This window comes from Bos indicus, chromosome 2 (genome assembly GCF_029378745.1).
Source record: "Bos indicus isolate NIAB-ARS_2022 breed Sahiwal x Tharparkar chromosome 2, NIAB-ARS_B.indTharparkar_mat_pri_1.0, whole genome shotgun sequence".
Taxonomy (NCBI): Eukaryota; Metazoa; Chordata; class Mammalia; order Artiodactyla; family Bovidae; genus Bos; species Bos indicus.
Genome location: NC_091761.1, coordinates 125,580,702 through 125,602,506, shown reverse-complemented (window position 1 = coordinate 125,602,506; position 21,805 = coordinate 125,580,702). Strand labels below are relative to the sequence as shown.

Genomic DNA, 21,805 nt, shown 5'->3' with positions numbered 1-21,805 from the left:
CTGTCCTACAGAGAAGGAGCCCGAGTGTGACTGACTTCCACCCATTTGGCCTTCTCAGGGTGACAGAAGCAGCAATGGTGCTTTCAAGGCACAGTGAGGCTCTCTGCAGTCTTCATGTGCCTCCCCGTCAGCCGTACTGCTGTGGCACTGCTGTCGACATTCCTTTGTGTAAGACAGACACTGGCAGGGTTTCATTTCTTTCCTGACGCCCCATCCAGGTTTCCCTAAGCCCTGGATCAACTGAGACGGCCTCTGAGCTGGGTGACGGCTTAGGAATCTCAGACCCCATACATCATCTGGTCACAGGCCTCTATCTCCTCAGGCCCCTGTTTCCAAGGCAGGGGCTATTACTATCTGGGGTGGCGGTGGAGGAGGGGAATGCAGACTTTCTTGATATTCCACTGCTTTCACGAAAGGCAGTGATGCGACAGGAGGGTTAAATGTCTGAAATAATTCACACTAAGATGCTTCTGCTAAGGAAGATCACTAAAATGGCATTTTGACAGAGGTTCTTATGGGAGCTAGAAAGGCACTAGACAAATGCAGAGCCTATCCAAGCATCTGCCTTTCCCATATCTCGGCTCCAAGCAAACAAAATCCGCTCAATTCAGAATGAAATCCAAACCCAAGCATGTACCCCACTCAAGGCGGTCTCATTCATTCTTAGCAATTAAAAAAAAAAAGAAATTACAGTTGAGCTGGCTTTCCTTCAGCTTCAAAATAGACTAGGTTAACCCCCATCTTCCTCCTAGAGAGGAATGGCTCCAGCTACAATCTGTGTCACTGTGTTCACACAGCTTGCAAAACTCCCAATACCCCAGAGACTACAGAAGTAATTTGTACCCTGAACTTGGACCTGGGGGCTTGCAGCACAATTAAATGTGTACCAAGGTAGACAAGTCAGCCAGAATCTCTCTGAATGTGTGTTTGCTTTACTCCTCTTTGTGAAGAAAGGTGGTGGTGGTGGGGGTGGGGGGGTTGGGTACATAAAGACTATTGGTACATTTGAGGCTTCAACAAAGTCAGGCTACATCGAATAGCTTGTGCAATTACAGGCACATTCCCCAACCCAAGATACTGCTCTGTGAACCTCCCACTTTACACAGAGAATTCTGCTCTGTCATTCCATCTGCAGTTTCTGCTGCAGCCCTTCCTGCCACCCTTCCCACAGATTTCTTTTGAAGCAGGTGGAGGGGGAGGTGGAGGGAACCTAGAGGGTGGTGGTAGAAGAAAGGGTTGAAGGGAAGAATCTGTATAAAAAGAAGCCTCTCTCTGGGGAGGGGTGAGGGTGGGATAAATTTTCGCACTACCTAGGGAAGGCAGATGGGGGAGAAATAGGAACACGGAGGAGAAGGGGAGGAAATAAAGAGCACCAACGACCCCTGAGGGCAAAGCACAGGCTCTCTGCGGCACTCACTCAGGCTGCCCAGCTGTCGGATGACATTTGCCAGGGTGATGTTGGTCATGCATTCCAGCTCGCTTCTAACGCTAGGCAACGTCTGACGGCACAGGTGCCTTGGCTCGATGTTCCTCGTTACTAACGGCATGGTGGACCTGCTTCAGGCAATGTTCTGAATGATGAAAAACAACCTAAAAAAGAAATAACAGGAAAGTATTACTCAACCACAAATTCCAGGCACACCAAGGCTGTGTGAGTCGTTTTTCCTTTTGTCTTGCTCTGATCTAAACAGCTTTAAAAAATCTTTCCCTCTATCTCTCTTTTTTTTTTTCCTGCTTTAAGCCCTCCCCATCACACCCTTCTTTCACAGGTTTGCTATTAGAGCCCTGTTGGATGAGTTTAGAAATTCTGAACTGGTGACTGCTGGCTGAGAGTACACAGGCAGCATAAAAACCTAAAAACCCTAAAATAACAAGTATGCTCCAGCTAACAGAAGTCTCTAGAGGCAGGGACGCATGGTCAGAAAACAGCCCATTCAGCAGGTCCTGGATGGTACAGATCCTAACCTAGGGGTGTCCACAATCAGAACAGATCAGATTCCAAATGATCAATTATGAGAATCAAAAAAGAGCTTCTGTCATCTGACAGGCTCCACAATGAAATTACGTTGCCAAGTGATTCCACTGTTCTACATCAAAACATAACTTCTCCAGTTCTTCCCTGATGGAGGACTCTTAATGTACAACTAAATACTGTATCTATTAAGACTACTAAAGTTCAGTCTGTAAATGGACAGAATGAAAGAATACCAAGGAAAATTTTACATGTTCAATATATCAAACATGATGCCAAGCACACTGTGCTGTAAGATTCTCCAGTCCTTTCTCTTCTACTCACAGCTCCCTTTCTCTCTCCCATCCGGTTCAACACACCTGGGCCAAAAGGCTCTTGAGACAGCAGGAAGTGTCTGGAGCAGATCCGGAAACCTTCCAGTTACCGTTTCTTATCCTGTCGGCTAAGCCCCTTTCCCTAGGAAATCCCCCAGCACTTTAGGTTCACGCTGAGCTATTGTTTCAGAGTTAGATTACCAAATTCCTAACTTTACAAGGACAGGAGGAGGTTTTTTTTATCCAACAAAATGACTATATGACTATAGCCAAAGTACACGGGGCTGGAACTGTTCACCTAACTTGTGAAACTAAAGAAATCTGAAGCAGCCTAAAGGCTTTTGTGCTAGGGAAAATGGCAAGTTAAATGGTAAAGCATAAAGGTAATATACTCAAGTCCCCAAGACTGCAAACACCTCTTAACACACACACACACACACACACACACACACAAATCCACAGAGGTTTACTTACATTGAATCTTAAAACACCAGCTCATCACCAAAAAAGTTGACTGTGAACACGAAATGCTTAAACCAAGCTATACATCATAGAACTTAAAAGTGAACCAACATATTGTCTGACCAAAAGAAAAAAAAGCCCTTCAGCTCAAAGAGGGAGTAGAACCCTTTGGAACAGACTGCTCCTTGTTATGGACATTCTGATCTGCTAAGAGTAAAAATAAAACAGGAAGCCAGCAGCTTGGGGAACAAGATTTCCTGTCACCAACAGCAACAGCCCAAGAACCAAGAGAATCAGCTGTTTGCTCATAACTCTGAACCTCCCTTTGATAGTCACTGTGTGGCAGCTGTGCCTATCTTTGGGGTGCAGAGGTGTTTCCTGAATATTTGTCTACTGTCTAAGGAAATACTTTTCATTCTGTTACTCAGCTAAGTTCCCCTTTGATTCAACAGATTTTCTAATCCAAACTCTGGACTTTCCCTTCCAGTCTAACGATTCTCCTCTTTTACATAATGTAAAGGGTACTGGGTACTAACATGCAAGCTTCAGTAACTAACTCAAACTGAAAGAGAGTTTAGAACAGAAAAGGAGACAAGGGGTTACAAATAAAAGAAGCTCACAGGGCTCTGCATCCTCTGGATGCCCTCAGATTCCCAAAATTTCAAGCTTACCAGAAGAACCAGAAATTCAGGGTACAGCCAAAGATGACTGAAAATAGCCACTATGGCTCCCTCCCTTAGCAATCATTTCAGAACTTGCTCCAGCATCTTAGAGGAGCTACAGGAGCCAGATCCCCTTGAAATTCTGTGTCGAATGGCTACTGACAGGGCATTCCAGACATTCTCTTTGGACACCTAATGGAAACTGGATTCCAAATAGCTAGGTAAATATCAGAGGGGGATGAAGCTGGGGAAGCCACTCTTAACACCTTGGTACTTTAGCATTTATGTTTTCCCAAGTTCCTTGGGTAAGAAGACACAAATGGAGTCAACCCTGTGTCATCTGGAGGGGGGGGGGGGGGTAAGTTTTCAATACCAAGATAGCTAGCTGCGTCTTGCCAAAAAAACCCAGCTCCCACATCAAGCTAGAGTAATCAAAAAATTACAGTATTCAATATCCATCAAGACAAAAGAATTTAAAAAGTGAATCTGCTACTAAAAAAAGTCGTTTTACATGTTTCAGAGTCACCAAAGAAAGACAAGAGTCCTTATTAAATGGAATTACCCACATCACTGCTCACTTTTCTTCAAAAGAAGTGTGGAATTATGCACAATCTGAACCAAAATACTAACTTGACCAAGAAAGAAATCCTACATTCCAGTGAAGATAAACTTGGAAATGAGGCAAAGACTTCCAAGGCTCTTGACTCAACTCAGCTTTAAGTTGTGGAGTTGAGACATACTTGGGTTAGTGCCCTGAGTCTTGACACCTTACTAGCTGTGTGATCTTGGGCAATTTTCCTAGAGACATTAAATAATGTAACATATATAAAATGTCCACTACAGGGCTAAGAAAAAAAGGTAGCTATTTTTAGTTCACTAGACCTGAGGCAAATCCTCCTGTAAAGTCAATTTTATTCATTGACAAATATTTTGAAACACTTTTAACAATGGACATATTATGCAGTAGAACGCAGTGTTCACATAAATTTAAAGATGAAACCCTAGACGTCAATGAAATTTGTGAGTTCTTTTTCTGGGGACTGCTCCCAGCCATGCTGCTGGACCTCTTAAAGAACATAAATTCTCTCTCCTCTACTTTTACAATGGGTTCCTCATCTGAACCACAGAACAGAGAAAAGGATTAGAGTGACTGTCTTCTCCATTCTCATCAAGAGTGTAAACAACCAGCACCATTCCAGATGCACTGGAGAGAAGCTAAGGCATTATGTACAACGGATGCCTACTGGCATTAGGGCTTAATGTTCTCATGGGAATCCAGTTGAGAAAAACTCCTCGATCATCAGTCGTCATTTAGTGGAAAATGAGTGGAGCACTGGGTGTTGAGGAACCACTAAATTAAGGAAGTGACATGGTCAAATCTGCATTTTTAGACAAATCATTCTAACAGAAGTAGGAAGCTGTATTGGGACAGAAAACTGAAGGTAAGAAGACCAGTTGGGAAACTCTTCCCAGGATGAGAAGGAGACAATAGAATGGAGAGGCCCACCACAGCTAGCAATTAAGAACTGAGAAACCACAGACAGGCTGTGAGGGTGAGTCCAATCCTTCAGCTATCCTATCTGTAGCTCTCCCCTGATTGTTCTGTACAAAGTGATAAAATGTATGTTTCTTTATTAAACATATTATGAGAGAGTTCCCTGGTTGCCTAGTGGTTAGGATTTGGTGCTGTCACTGCTGTGGCCTGGTTGCAATCCCTGATCAGGAAACTGAGATCTTGCCATTTATAAAAAATTTTTAAGAATAAAAGTACTATGAAAGAACTAAATGCTAGTGCCAGTAATGAAGGGACAGTGAAGAAAACCAAGAAAGTAGTCATTCTTAGCTAGAAAAAGAAGTTTTGGACACATGAAAAGTGGAATGTCCTGTCTTTATAGAATCAGTAAAAGTTCTTTTTCAGTTATACTTTACTTTGATTAGAAAAAGTATACACTATAGTGATATTTGCTAATTTGGGGGTTTGAGAAGGTCTTACCTTCAGGGATGTTACACAGGAGAGGAATTAAATTAGAACCATTGAGAAGATAAAAGTTATAGGAATGTAGATTTCAATTAAGTTAGTTCCTTTTAATTAGAGCTGTCCTATATTAGAATGGGTTCTCTTCAGAGGTGATAAGTTCCCCAGTATCATCCCCTGGATATCAGCTATTAGGCATGCTGGGGGAGAGATTCCTAGACTGTAAGAAAATGATATGGAGAGGTCAGACTGGATGATTTATACAATGCCCTCTAAATCAAAGATGATATAATTCTCACTCTGGGCTTCAGTTTCTTCATTTGCAAAATAAAAGGACTAAGCCAAGATCTTTAAGAATTTCTAAAATTCTTGGATTTGCTGGACTTTGGCCACCTGATGTGAAGAACTGACTCATTTGAAAAGACCCTGACACTAGGAAAGATTGAGGGCTGGAGGAGAAGGGGACAACAGAGGATGAGATGGTTGGATGGCATCACTGACTCAATAGACATGAGTTTGAGTAAACTCCGGAAGTTGGTGATGGACAGGGAGGCCTGGCGTGCTGCAGGCCATGGGGCCACAAAGAGTCGGACACAACTGACTGACTGAACTGCCATAACCTCTGCTTGGCCAACAGTCACTTGCATTTTGAACATAAGGCCAGGAGAGGTCTAGGTACTGTAAAGATGGATGGATCATGTCCATGAATCAAACTCTTCTATAGATCTAGAATGGTGAAAAGGACATTCCAGACAGTGCTCTGGGGTTAAGTTAATTACACTCTGGGAGCCTCCCAAGCCAATTTGGGGGTTGGCTACCCAAAGATGTAAAAATGTCTGGACCAGTGACAAACATCCAGTCAGACTCAGCAGCAACCCCCATCTTCACCCCCAGCTATTTTCAGCTTAAGGGACTTGAGAATGAGTCAGAATAAATCAAAGACTTCAACCATCTCCTCCGAGCCATGGCTTGGAGTACACTGACCAGTTTGGACTTCCAGTACCATGATGGGATTCATGCTTTGAATTGGAAACTGGATGTGTTCTTTGAGGTCTCTTCACAACAGTAAGACTCTACAAGTTTGTGTATTTGAAGTTATCATGGGATATTTATATATCACATTTGGCCAGTCTTAAGGCAAAAGGAGACTCTGACATGTACCCTACACTCTGAACTCTCAACTCTGCTCCCAACAGCCTGCAGCAGGAGTGGGGTGAAGTAGGTGAGAGGGATGGATTGGAAGCTGGAAGAAGGTAATAAAGGAAGACTGCATGTGAGGGGGAAGATGCACTCATCTGTACCCTACACTTTGAATTCCTATTAACAGCAGGACAAAAAACAGATGACTGCTCATTCTGGCAATGACATGTATTACTAGCTGTTTATTATAAATAAATAAGCAATGTTTCATTTAGAGCCATGGTCACTGATAACACCTGCAGATTTCTATGGTCACATCCCAAAGCAAGTATATCTGAGCTACAGCAATAACTATAACAACAGAAATGCTTCTCAAGGCAGTTCCTCTTTGAAACATACCCTCAAAATGCTGATCAGCAGTAGCATGGGATGAGAACATGTGGGGATATTGTATGTGTGGCAATTAGTACTTCTGCTTTTCACTTCAGCATTTCCCACTGTTCTATAGTTAACAGCACTTTGGATAGGGGCATATGAGAAGCGCCTTCCTTTGTAGACTAGTTTCCTCTTTCAGGAGATAAATTTCTTTATGATAAAGAATATGCATTCCACAGTGGTTCAAGAATCTCAACTGAAAGGTCAAACAATCGCTTGATTTCAAAATGAAACACAACACTCAGGTTTACTGTAATCTAAGTTGGTCCATCAAAATATTTAAAGAAGTATAAATTGACTGTTGCATATAGCAGTTCCTCACTATCATGCAACAATTACAAGGAGAATTGCCTCTTTATAGACTTAGGCACCTGCCTACTTCCTGTTGAAATACAGGGCGGGGCTGAAGCTACACATATAACCAGACTCTCTCCAAACACAAGAAATTACTGATAAACCAGTTTAGGTCACTAATGTTCAAAAAAGCTAGCAAGATAAATGGAACTCCACGAGTGGACAAAGAAAGTATCTGACTGGGAGAACCAAGAATAAAAGCTTACTTGTGATCTAAAACCAGGAGAGATTACCAATTTCATAAATGAATGACACCAGCTATGGACCTACCTTCAATAAATGTAAAGTTCCTTCTTGTCCTAATTTGGTTTTGGGAAAGGAGTCCAGGGGAACAGAACTTCTAAACTACAGTGTCTTACTCCTTCAACATACTGCACATCTAGCAAGGACCACTCACATCTGGCAATTTCATAACTTTCTATTATCTTTTAGGGGCAATACCACCTTTTTTCTTCTATTACTCTTCAGGCTCTATTCATAGCTTTGTTCTTAAAGCTAAAATCGGGGGGGGGGGGGGGCTAACTTCGACCTGCAAAACTGGTTTTTTCTAGTATCAACTATTCCATAGAAAACTGCCTTTTTTTGTTGGTTTTTGTTTTGGGGTTTGTTTGTTTTGTTTTGATTATTACTGTATAGCTTTACAATGTTGTGTTAGCTTCTGCTGTACCGCAAAGTAAATCAGTTACACAGATACATATATCCCCTCTTCCCTGGCTTTCCTTAGGTCACCACAGAGCACTGAGTAGAATTCCCTGTGCTGATAGCTGGTTCGCATTAGTTTATCTATTTTATACATAGTAGTGTATATACGCCTATCCCAATCCATCCCCAATCCCACTTCCCCCTTGGTAGCCATGTTTGTTCTCTGCATCTGTGCAATACCTGGAGAAAACCATAATTCAAGAAGATACAAGCACCCCCAATGTCCACTGCAGCACCATTTACAATAGCTAGCACATGGAAGCCACCTAAACGTCCATCAACAGAGGAATAGGGAAAGAAGATGTTGTAAATATATACAATGGACTATTATTACTCAGCCATAAAAAGGAATGAAATTGTGCCATTGGCAGAGATGTGGATGGATCTAGAGACTGACATACAGAGTAAAGTCAGAAAGAGAAAATCAAATATCATATATTAACACATATATGCAGAATCTAGAAAAATGGTAAATATGAACTTATTTGCAAAGGAGAAATAAAAAACTACTTTTCAAATGGCCAAAATTAAGCTCTTTTTTTAAGTAAGATCCATCTGGTTGTCCAAAAGAAAATACACTTAAAATTGTGCATTGGAAACCACTTAAAACTGTGAGTCGGGTTCTAGTTCTTAGTCTAATGATGACTAGCAATTGGAGAAAAACTTTCAATTCATCTTTCCAGTTCAGCTGTGAGCTGCACTAAAAAAAATGCTTGAGAGGTGCTATATGAAACTGAGATTTTGTTTACAAAATATTCCTAGCTCCAAAGAGATTTATTCACATAAAATATTTCCTGTATCTGCATCTTTGCCTAAGTTCCTAGTTATGAATCCATTTAAATTACACAGGGTCTGCATGGTTATCACTGATAACTCTAATAACAGACACAAAGTTCATTTTACTCTCCCAGTCTTAATTCCAATTTCTAGCAAAACTTAATTCATCAAAATGGAATGGTCTGAAATACTCCAAACTATCCATCTAAAAGGTCTTTTGATCCAGCAATTACACTCCTGGATATTTATCCAAAGAAAACAAAAACACTAACTTGAAAAGATACCTGCACCTCTATGTTCACTGCAGCATTATTTACAATAGCCAAGACATGGAAGCAACCCAAGTGCCAATCAATAGATACACACTGGAATATTACTCATCCATAAAAAAGGAATAAAAACCTTTGGGACTGATATATACACACTACTATATATCATATAGGAAACTAATAAGAACCTACTGTATAGCACAGGGAACTCTACTCAATACTTTGTAACAGTCTATATGGGAACAGAATTTAAAAAAGAGTGGATAGGGACCTTCCTGGTAGTCCAGTGGCTAAGACTCAGGCTCCTAATGCAGTAGGCACCCGATCAACCCCTGGTCAGGGAACTAGATCCCACATGGTGCAACTAAGAGTTCGCACATTGCAACCACAAGATCTCGCATGTCGCAACTACAGATCAAACACACCATGTACCTCAACTAAGACCCAATGCAGCCAAATAAACACTTTAAAAAATTAAAATAAAAAAATAGAGTGGATATGTACATGTGTAACTGATTCACTGTGCTGTATAGCAGAAACTAAAACAACACTGTAAATCAACTACTGTAAAATTACTCCCCCCACCAAAAAGAATGAAATCTTGCCATTTGCAACAACATGGATGGACCTAGAGGGTATTATGCTAAGTGCAATGTCAGACAGAGAAAGACAAATACTGTATGATTTCACTTATATATGGAATCTAAAAAAGAAATGAACAAACATAATAGAAATGGGTTCCCTGGTGGCCCAGCGGTTAGGATCTGGTGCTTTCAGAACTGCCGCGCATGTGTGTGCGTGTGTGCTCACTCAGTCACGTCTGTTTGCAATCCCACTGACTGGAGTCTGCCAGACTCCTCTGTCCATGGAATTTTCCAGGCAAGAACACTGGAGGGGGTTGCCATTTCCTACTCCAGGGGATCTTCCTAAGCCAGCAGTAGAACTCGAGTCTTTAGAGTCTCCTGCACTGGCAGGCGGATTCTTCACCACTGGGCCACCTGGAAAGACTGGGATTCAACTGCTAGTTGGGGAACTGAGATCCCCTAAGCTGCAAACTGTATGGCAGCGCCATAAAAAAAAAAAAAAAAACAGAAACAGAATTATGATACAGAGAACAAAATAGGTGGTTGCCAGAGGACAGGGGGAAAGAAAGAAACAGGTGAAGGAGATTAAGATGTATAAACTTCCAGTTTCAAAATAAACAAGTCAGGGGTATGAAATGTACAGTATGGGAAATACAGTCAGTAACTATGATATGTATTTGTATTGTAACATATCTTAACCAGACTTATCCTGGTGATCAGTTTGAAATGTTTCAAAACACCAAATCATATACTGTATAATAGGAACTAACACCGAGTTGCAGGTCAATTATACTTCAAAAATAAACTCATAGAAGAAGAGATCAATTTTATAGCTATCAGAGGCAAAGGGAGGGGAATTGGATGAAGGCGGTCAAAAGGTATAATCTTCGTTATAAGATAGATAAGTGATAGGGATATAATGCACAACATGATAAATATAATTAACACTGATGTATGTTATATACAAAAACTGTTAAGTGTAAATCCTAAGAGTTTTTAACAAACACACAAATTTTTTTTCTATTTCTTTAGTTCTGTTATCTATATGAAATGATGGATGTAAGTAAAATCATTACACTGCATACCTTAAACATATACAGTGCTGTATGTCAATTATATCTCAATAAAACTGGAAACAATAAATGGGGGCTTACTTTTACTCTGACTGCATGCATGCTAAGTTGCTTCAGTCATGTTTGACTCTGTGACCCCATGGACTGTAGCCCACTAGGCTCCTCTGTCCACGGAATTCTCCAGGCAAGAACACTGGAGTGGGTTGCCATGCCCTTCTCCAGGGGATCTTTCCGACCCAGGGATTGAACCCACATCTCTCTGTATCCTGCATTGGCAGGCGGGTTCTTTACCACTGGCACCACTATGAATAAGTGAGGAAACCTTATTCCTATCATTCGTGGGTACTCAAGTACCAGATTTCTTTCAGCTATCGTCATCAAATGAGCATTAAATTCACACAGGAGTTTAACATGAAAAACAACTCAACTGCTCTGGGACAAAAAAACCCTCACAAAACAAAACCTCGTGCTTGCTCCAGCAGCACATATACTAAAATTGGAATGATACAGAGAAGATTAGCATGGCCCCTGTGCAAGGATGACATGCAAATTCATGAAGCGCTCCATATTTTTTAGGAATAAAACTACCATATGACCCAGCAACCCCACTCCTAAGCATATACCCTGAGGAAACCAAAAATGAAAGAGACACATGCATCCCATTGTTCACTGCAGTACTATTTACAATAGTTAGAACATAGAAGCAACCTAGATGCCCTCTACAGATGAATGGATAAAGAAGCTGTGGTACATATACACAATGGAATGTTACTCAGCCATAAAAAGGAATGTATCTGAGTCAGTTCTGATGAGGTGGATGAACCTAGAACCTATTATACAAAGTGAAGTCAGTAAGAAAGAGTCAGAAAGAGAAAGATAAATGTCATATTCTAACACATATATATGGAATCTAGAAGAATGGTACTGAAGAACTTATTTACATGGCAGCAATGAAGAAACAGATAATAGACTTATGGACATGGGGAGAGGGGAGGAGAGGGTGAGGTGTATGGAAAGAGTCACATGGAAACTTACATTGCCATATGTAAAATAGATAGCCAGTGGGAATTTGCTGTATGGCTCAGGGATCTCAAACAGGGACTCTGTATCAACCTAGAGGGGTGGAATGGGGAGGGAGATGGGGGGAGGTTCAAAAGGGAGGGGATATATGTATACCTATGGATGATATGGACTTCCTTGGTGGCTCAGATGGTAACGCATCTACCTACAATGCAGGAGATCCGGTTCGACCCCTGGGTTGGGAAGATCCCCTGGAGATCCAGTATTCTTGCCTGGAAAATCCCATGGATGGAGGAGCCTGGTAGGCTACAGTCCATGGTGTCACAAAGACTCGGACACGACTGAGCAACTTCACTTTCACTTTCTTTCATGGCTGACTCATGTTGAGGTTTGACAGAAAACAACAAAATTCTGTAAAGCAATTATCCTTCAACAAAAAAATAGATTAAAAAAAACCAAAACCTCAACAAATCACTGCACAAGATTATTAGAAACGTGTCAATAACTCACACAAGCCCTAATAAAGTATTCTCTTTTTAAAAAAGTTTTCTTTATTTACAGACAATGACAGAAATGAGTGATCTCTGGTTGGTGGTGGCCAAAAAACTGAGATGAGGATAGATACAAAAGGCATTCCTCTCCAAGTACCTGGGCTTGAAAACCTGGGAGGAAGCCTAACCTGGACATGTGCTACATATGGGAACACAAAGTTGTTTTTTATCGGAGAATGTCTAGTTCCCAGTTTACTATCTCACCGAGGGATAGAGAAAATGGAGCTAGGCTGTAACCCTTCTTTCCTGGTTCTCTACTGCACTTCGTTAAGCTCCCTACAGATGAGACATTGGAGCACCCACTGGTGGATGAGATACTGAAGCAAGTTTGAAAATGAGGAAGGAGATAATCAGGATGGAACCGTACATTAGGCACTGAGTAGGTCTCATTTCATCCTGCTGGCTCTCTAGCCATGCATTTAATCTCTATTATGCTTCTCTTCATATTTCAAGCATCCCTCTGTAGTAACTACTCCCTCTCTGGGATGAAAAGGCCAAAAAAGAAGCCAGTTCTATACAAATGAGAAAGGCCAGGGGGAAAAAAGGTTACAGAGTAACAACAAAAAAGGAAATTCAGCAAAATGTTTTGCTGACAGCTCAAGGTGATACACACACACTGGTCATGGAGTAGCCAGAGCAGTAGTCCTGGACGTGACTGCTAATACACCGACTTAAGTGAGGAGAGAGACCTAGCAATCTCAACTGCATCTGTACACCAGGGAGTGGAATTATGAAGCAAACTGCCATGAAATTTCATAGCAACTATTCTGTTCTGCCAGCTGTAACAAGAATTAATTGCTGAAAAAGTGTCACACACTCATCTGTCACTAACGGCCAAGCTGCCAGCAACTGACTAAGAGCAGCAAAGGGCAGCTGTACATCTTCCTCTCACAAGGTCTATCCACCATTCAAAACATGGGATTTATAAGGAAAAGTCCCTGAACAGCAGGAAAAGTACGTGTCCATTTCTTTTCTTTCTATTCTCAGTTTACTAGGTTACCAAAGCCCTCAAAAGACCTAATAAGCAGTGATGTAGAGCAGCAAGAGTATGGACATTAGAGAAGGAGGTATGGATTTCACCCCACTACTGCCAAACTTCAGTTCTGGGACCTTGGCAAGCAGTACTCGCCCTGTCTGTTTCCTAACCTGTTAAAATCAGTAAAATGATCCTTAGTTTAAGGTTGTTGTGCAGAAAAATGAAATAATGCATGTATAAAATATTTAACATAGTACCTGGCACAGCATAATTACAATAATAGTACCAATGACTGTAGTATTAATAGTAGTCCCTGCAGCAGTAGTAGTAACAGAAATACTAATTCTACATCTATCTAGCACTTAGTTCTGGCATCCAGTTAAATATATGGTTCTTTTAACCAGTAAACAACTCTTTAAGTTTTGGGTTGCATTAATTGCTAACTACTAATTATAGCACGCTTATCAATCAATGAATATTTATCAAGTAGACACTGCTGCTGCTGCTGCGGCTAAGTTGCTTCAGTCGTGTCCGACTCTGTGCGACCCCATAGATGGCAGCCCACCAGCTCCTCCGTCCATGGGATTTTCCAGGCAAGAGTACTGGAGTGGGGTGCCACAGACACTAGATGATACAAATATAAAATTCTTCCCATGACCAAGAGCTTATAATTTGAGGAGACAGATAAAACACAGGTAAGTAACAACATAGTAAACAGAAGTTATCAAACGAATGATGTAGTCAATTATGACAAAAGAAAGGATGAAAAGATCACTTTCAACTGAGCAGAATTCCTGGAATAAAGACTGGAACTGGGCAGGATTTGGATTTAAAGAATAAAGAAGGGAAGTTTTCTAGGTCAGGGTAATATAAGTAGAAGACTTGAATTCTACCGTAAGTATTTATGGAAAAGTCACAACTCTAATGGGTTTTTACGGTATTTCATGAAATTTAAGATGCATGATTATTCCAGAGATGTTAAAATATGGGGAAAATATGCATCTCAGAATTAATGAAACATAATATTTCTTTTTCTATAATATGAGAGGGTAAACACGATGATCTTTAAAAAGTTCTTTCCAATTCTAAAATGATATAAAAAAAAGAAAAAAGAAAATGATATGATTTGGTAACTTAGACTTACAAGATAATACTCAAATTTTACCAAATCATCAACAGCATGAGAAGAAAGATAATAAAAAATAAGAGAGACTGAAACCAAATTCCACTATTTGTTTGCAAGGCTAAAATGTTTACCTCCTAATTAATATGTTTGTATTTTCTTTTATATGTGCTAAGTCACTTCAGTCGTGTCCAACTCTTCGCAACCCAATGGACTGTAGCCTGCCAGGCTCCTCTGTCCATGGAATTCTCCAGGCAAGAATACTAGAGTGGGGTGCCATTTCCTTCTCCAGGGGATCACCTACGTATCAAACCGGCGTCTCAAGTCTCCTGCACTGGCAGGGCGGGTTTACCCTTTCCTCTGTATATTTGAACATAATTATAACAGCTGTTTTAATATCTTTGTCTGGTAGTTCTATCACCTCTATCATTTTTGAGTGTTTCTACGAACTGATTTTTCCCCTAATTATGGGCCACATTTTCCTGGTAACTTTTGACCGGACGTTGGACGTTGTGATTTTTTGATGTTGAGTACCTAACATTGTTGTCTTGGTTTCAAAAATGTGAGGCTTTGTTCTGGTTGGCAGTTAAGTGACTTCTGGTTCAATTTGGTACACCTGAGGTTTCTTTTTAAGCTTTGTTAGGGTGGATCTTGAGCAGCTTTTACTCTCTTGGCTCTTTAGCCCCCGTACAGACGTGGCCCTTCAGTGATCTCTACTGTATACTTTCTACTGGATCTCTGCTGGAGAGTGAGCAACATGGGCTCTCTACTCAGGCTGATAGGAATTAGTACACCTCCCTGCACTGGGAATCAGTTAGCTCATAAGTTTCTGGTCACTCTTTTCCAACCTCCTATAATCTGACCCCAGGCAAAGAAGATTTCTAGAACAGTATTCTTCCTTTCTTCCAGAACTGCACCCCACAGCTTCCAGTTGCCTCAGACTCCCTTGAACTATTAACGCAATTTGTCTCAGTTCAGTAAGACGAATCTGCTCTGCTTGGGATTCCCCACCGCCCTGCCCCGCTTTGCTCCATGGTTAGAATCTAGACAGAAAATCAGGGTAATCACGGGGCTCACGTCCTTATTTCCCTTCTCCCAGAGATGAAAGCCACAAGCTTCCTATGTAAGTCAGGACTGATTTCCCCTCTGGTTTTGCAAGGTCCCCAATTATAAAGAGGTATTAATTTCAATTTATCTTCAATAAGTATATGCCATAGAAAACTTTTAAAAGGAAGAACAGGTATCCCAAAATCAAATAAGAAAACACTGCAAAAAGGTAGGATATCACCACTATATGCCTATAACATATTTGAATAACATTTTTCTGAATAATCATAATTAATAATGGCAGAAAATTTTCCCTTTTTCTTTTTTTAAAGTTGGTACTCATATAGGTATTTATCACATTAAAAAAAAAAATCAGTACAGCTTGATGAATCCAGAGGCAAGTTCAGCCAAGAGACAAGGGTCCCCTGAGCCTCTAGTTATATATGACTCTGGGCTGGTTCATCTTTCCAAGCCTCATCTGTAAAATAGGGAAAATAAAACCTATCCCATAGGATGGTTTTCAGGATAAAAGGAGGTAACATACGTAAGCCTTCTAGAGGGGTATCTAGCACCTAGTAGGTACTCAACAACTGACAGCTCTCATTATTGCTAATTCAAAGCAGCACCGAGTTTGTTGGACTTACCTCCTAGTGGTAATACAATAATTTAAAGAGCGCAGGTCAAATTAAACAGCACTGGGCATTACACACAGAGTTCTCCTAATTGGTTCTCTTTTCTTTGGTCTCAGAAGAAACCAAGCAGTAGGTAGGCCTCTTAACTTCTGCAACGGGTTCTCTGGGAGTCTGAAGACAGGAGCTGAGAATGAAATGGATGGCCTCAAAATTCCACCAAATGCAAAACTTATTTTTGAAGTGGAATTAGTGGATACTGACTAAAATAATAAAGACATCAACAATAAAACATGGCTGTAAAGAAACTTATGTATCTAATTAGAGCTGGTTACTATTGTTAAGTGAAGAGTCAGCTGGAAAATTCAAGTTAGAACTTGTTTACTTGATCCCTCAACTTTTAAGAAATGCAATCCATTATAAACCTTTGAATTTTAAAATATTTTACTACAGCTGTGTAAAATATCACTTGAAGAGAACTGATTTGCCTTTTACCTCATGTTGTAAACTAAAAGGTTCAATAAAAATGTATCCAATGTCAAAAAAAGAAAGAAATGGATGGCCTCTGCTTACGTTATACCAATTTTAAGGATTAAGACAAAGGGTATCAGTCTATCAGTCTTTCCAATCATAGTCAAGAGTGAATTCAATATTTTCACTTTATGTATTTTGAAAGCAGTCTCAAAGGTACTACTATCTGGATTGTGCCATTTCTTAAAAAAAAAAAAAAAGAAAATTCCTTCATCTTAAAGGCCCAAGGCAGACGCCACCCTTTCTAAAAGCCCAAGGCAGACGTCACCATTTCTAAGAAGCCCTCCTCAACTCTTCTGGTCTGAAGCCATTTCTCCCTCTCCAAAGGTGCCAAAAAAGTATGCTGCACCTTTTACGGCAGTCACTACATTCTATATTGTAGCACAGCTTTTTGGAGTGTACAATTCTTTGAATACAGGAACTGAAAAACAAAATATCTTTAAACTTAACAGAAACAGTAGTAACAGCAGCAGCTATTGGAATCTGCTATAATAAGGGTGGGATTTTTAAAAACTTCTTTGCATCCTATAGTGTCTGCCCAAAATGTGTCAAGTATTTATTCACATTTTCTTTAACAGATCTAATCTTCAAAACACTACTGAAAAGTAACTGGGAGCATTGTGATTTTACAGCTAAGAGAACTAAAACACCAAGAGCAGTTCTATAACTTTCTCAGTCACACAGCTTTTAAACCCAGGTCCACCTGCATCCATGACACTATGCTGACTTCACAAAACACCCTGGCCAAGACTGTGCCCACATTTCTCATTTTCATACACAAGTGCCATCAAACCCCAGACTAGTTTCTTCCCCCTCAAAAAAAAAAAAAAAAAGATAATATGCTAACATAAGAAAGCCTTCCTGACATATTTACCCTGGAACTGCAATGGTGTTAATGAGAATAACACACTGCTTTCTCCCTCTCTACACCCAGTTTTAGCCAGCTGCTCAGGGGCTTCACATCTTTCACTTTAAATAACAGAAACACTGGCTCATTTAAAGCGCCAGCCTCAGATACCATGTTCAGATGCTACTGCTTTTCAAACAAACGCCTGTTTTCAAAGAGCTAGGCATTTGGGGTTCTGTCACTTCTGATGGGTTACTTTTATTTACAGGGTCTCTGAAAATCACTTTAAGTTTCATTCTCTGGGCACTGTTGAAATCATCAAATCTTGTCATTAAGGACTTTTTAAAAGTGCCTAATCTGTCGTCTTCTTTTACAATGAACCAAAACACATTCCCATGGGTAATTCCTAAAGTGTATACAGTAGTCCCCTTTCTCCAAGAGTCATACGTTCCAAGCCCCCCAAGGATGCCTGAAAGTACCAAACCCTATATATAAACAAAATACTTTTTTCTTTCCTTGTTAAGTCGAGAACTTTCACCTTTTCACTTTTTGGCCTCTCTTTGCCTACTCTTGCATTTGAGGGTCATTAATAGGAAATATAAGGATTATGTGAACACAAGCACTGCAACACCTGACAAGTGATCTAATAACCGAGATGGTGGCTAAGTGACTAACAGGCAGGTAACATACACAGTGTGGCTACGCTGGACAGAGACAATTCACATTCAGGGCAAGACAGCATAGGATGGCGTGAGATTCTGTTATGCTACTCAGAAAGGTGAGCCATTTAAAATTTATGAATTGCTTATTTCTGGAATTTTTCATTTAATAATTTTGGACTACTGAAATTAGTTATTATTTAATAATTTTGGTAACTGAAACGGAGGAAACTGAAACTTCAGATAATGGGTGATGACTGTATGTATGTTTTAAAATAATATTCTTCTGAGCCTTTTTCTAAAAAGCACAATTGTTTTTCCTTTTTAGCCCAAGTAAAGATACTTATATATCAGAAGTGAGTCCCACCCCCCCATCTCTTTCTGCATATGGGGAATGCTGAAAAGAGAAGTCTTTTTTAATTATTAAATGTAAATAGCTCATTAAATATAATCCAATTACTTTAATTGTAAAAAGGAAGTAATTACAATATGTACATGTATTCTTGCCTAGTAGATTTAATATCTTAAATTAATCTTTTCAGCATTAATATTTTAAATTAACCTTTGATATCAGAAAAATTCAAGAGACTGATGTCTACTTTAAATATATACATATAAAGCTGTACCTTATGGATCTTTGTTGTGCTTTCACCCACAAACAATTTTTGTGGGAACAGCCCCATCCCCATAAAGAAGGGTAATTAAATAACACCTGCCCTAACTGAACTGGTATTTCTAGTCTGCTGTAATTCATGTTAAAGGGTCTGTTTTAAATTCTAATGCTTTTGTGGGACAAAAAGCCAAGAGATGAATTCTGTGGCATTCCAATAATCACAACAGCTTTACTTAGCAAGACAAATTCAAGCCAAAATTAGGAGCATGTCTCTGGTATAGTAGCCTAAATTTTCCACTACCTCATTTCTATTCTGTTCCTATCAATTACAGTTCCCTGAGACTACCCCCGAGCATTCTTCTCTTGCTAGCCCCTTCTGGTCTAGCCCCTCAAGTTTGCTGTTACAACACTTTCCCTTAGCAGCCATTTGGCTCTTTGATTTTTACTCTTTCTTGGTGACCGAGAGTAAGTAAATTGCATAGCTAAATCTATGAACTGCTTTGAAAATGGGCTCTGCCACGGTCTGTGCACAGAAGAACTTCTATTAAAATGGAGAGTAAAGGCCTATACAGATGAGAAATTACGAAGACTGAGTTTTGTTTTTCTACCCCCCACCAAAATCTATCAATGAGTGTTGTTTTAAGATATGAGCATGTGTTTAGAAAAATTAAAACTGTGTTTACATTAACACGGAACTTTTCCAAACTTTAGAAATATCAAGAACTGAATGAATATATATGTTGTAGCAGTAACAACTGCAGCCATGTTTGTACAGCACTTCCCCTCCAAAGTAGAAAAGTTCTATTTAAAGTACAAAGAGGAACTTCTCTGGCAGTCCACTGGTTAAGATTTTGCGCTTGCACTGCAGGGGGCACAGGTTCAATCCCTGGTCAAGGAACTAAGATCCTACGAGTCACTCAGTGCGGCCACACACACAAAAGAAACTGCAAAGAAGCATCATGCGTTTTCAGCAACTCTCCAGGATTTCAGTGAAATAAATTTCACGGCTCAGACTCCAGTATTAATGAGCCAAAGGTGCATCTGTGTCTCACTGTTATGACTTCTCAAAACAAATAATGAAATAGGTAAGCCTGCTGCTGCTGCTGCTAAGTCGCTTCAGTCGTGTCCGACTCTGTGCGACCCCATGGACTGCAGCCTACCAGGCTCCTCCATCCATGGGATTTTCCAGGCAGGAGTACTGGAGTGGGGTGCCATTGCCTTCTCCAATACATAAGCCTAACTATGACTAACTCCTTTCGCCATTCAGACTGTAGCCATACTGGAACGGTTCCTGACCACATAATACATAAGGCTGGCTTCTGCTGTCATCCTGGCTAACCTGGAAGGCTATTTTATGGTCCAAAAGGATAGTGACAAGGGGTCACTGTGAGTGCCTCATTTCAAACACTGTAATGAATTCTGAACAGTTACCAAAGGTTAGCAGAAGGAATGGAGTCTGATATCTGATGATGATCACAGGACTCCAGAAGGACAGTGCCATTAAAAGACAAGAAGTAATTTCACAAGTAAAAGGTGTACTGGCAGCTAAAACTGAGCCCCTTTCAAGATTTAAATGATTCAAGTCTCATCTTAGTAACACTGGTATTTTTGTACAAAATATATCTTATTAGGCCAGCCCTTGAAAGTTAAAAGGTGTCTTTAAATGCCTGCTGACCTAAAATTGCCATGTTCCATGTTTAAAGGGATTGATTTTCTGGAAAAGGACAATAAGATGCCAAATTTTGTTCAATGGAGATCAGAATACTATTTGGTGAACCGATTCTGCACCTGTGGAAGCAAAAGAATAAGACTGGCTCACACACCCCAGAGGGAGGGTAGTATTTATGTGGGCTCTCCCTATGACCTCTTTGGCAGCAATGTAAGAAAGCCCTTTTTTGAGGCTAAGGGGTGGGTCCAGGACTTTCAACTACCCATTCAAGCAGGGTTACGATTCCCCTCCTCCGTAATTAAGTTCCCTTTCCCACTCTCCATGCATGCATGAATTGTAGTGACATTGACATGGGGGTCTGACATTAGTCTTTGAAGGTCATTTAAATCCTCCTCCTTCCAAGCTGCCTTAAAAGCAATGCATCATCCTCTCCACAATGCCTGAGTATGGGGTTTGACTAGATGGTTCTCAATGTGGAGTGAACCTAAAGCATAAAAGGAAAGGGGGCTCCAAATTCATATGATACCTCCAAGGGGTATCATAAAACGAACAAACCAAAGAAATAAAACATTAGGTAAAACTCAGCTGCTCAAGAGACAATACCAAGAGAAACACTAAACATCTAACATTACATGAATGAAAACATGTCTACTGATTAATTTAGGAAGGTAGAAAAGGTCATTCACAATATGGCCCCTTTCTTTGGCTCCAGTCTCATCTTCTGTCATATCTTCACATTTACATACTCTTCCCTGAAGTCCCACAGACCTTCTCATGGTTTCCCATCTCATCACGTTCTCTCTTGCTTCCATACTTTTGTTCAAGTCTAACCACCTACCACAACCCCCAGCTTCTTGGTTCAGTTCAGTCGCTCAGTTGTGTCCGACTCTGCGACCCAGTGGATTGCAGCAAGCACGCCAGGCCTCCCTGTCCATCACCAACTCCCGGAGTTCACCCAAACCCATGTCCATTGAGCCAGTGATGCCATCCAACCATCTCACCCTCTGTCGGCCCCTTCTCCTCCTGCTTCTAGGGTCTTCTCCCCAACATCTAGGGTTTTCCAAAACTGAGCTCAGGTATTTCGCTGGTGGTCCAGTGGCTAAGACCCTGCAATCCCTGCAGGGGGCCAGGGTTCAATCCCCGATCAGAGAACTAGACCCTGCATGTCACAACTAAGACCCAGGGTAGCCAAATAAATAAATTAAATTAAAAACAAACAAACAAACAAACACACCCACTGAGCTAAAGTGAAACATCTTTTGACATGCCTTGACCCCAAAGGAGCTTGATGCCCCTCCCTCACACCCTCTTCAAAATTCCATAATACTCTGTGCATGCCCATCCTATCCCACTGCTTAAAAATGACTGATTTTCTTACCTGCTCTCCCACTAGACTAAATTGAGGTTAGTGATCAGTCATC

General features: G+C 40.5%; 1 protein-coding gene, 1 long non-coding RNA gene and 1 other non-coding gene across 7 annotated transcripts in view; 2 read left to right on the top strand and 1 right to left on the bottom strand.

Moving 5' to 3' along the window:
* WASF2 (WASP family member 2) overlaps nt 1-21,805 on the bottom strand; it is a 70,591-nt gene that overhangs the window by 18,478 nt on the left and 30,308 nt on the right. For 2 of the 4 annotated variants that reach the window (XM_019980331.2, XM_070775607.1), the window contains one exon: nt 1,418-1,590. In XM_019980331.2, the coding sequence (XP_019835890.1) occupies nt 1,418-1,547 (130 nt within the window). In that variant the 5' untranslated portion in view covers nt 1,548-1,590. Of the gene's footprint in view, nt 1-1,417; nt 1,591-2,760; nt 3,689-16,080; nt 16,253-21,805 lie in introns of those variants that run through there. The other 2 variants (XM_070775617.1, XM_019980334.2) reach the window with 2 other exon arrangements.
* LOC139178247 (uncharacterized) lies at nt 4,709-14,785 on the top strand. 2 transcript variants are annotated; one of them, XR_011562692.1, is made up of 2 exons: nt 4,709-4,963; nt 14,566-14,785. It is a non-coding gene; the product is annotated as an uncharacterized lncRNA (long non-coding RNA). The 2 variants fall into 2 exon arrangements; XR_011562691.1 differs by having other exon boundaries at nt 11,956-14,785.
* LOC139179341 (U6 spliceosomal RNA) lies at nt 11,186-11,292 on the top strand. The gene has a single exon (XR_011563721.1). It is a non-coding gene; the product is annotated as a U6 spliceosomal RNA (small nuclear RNA).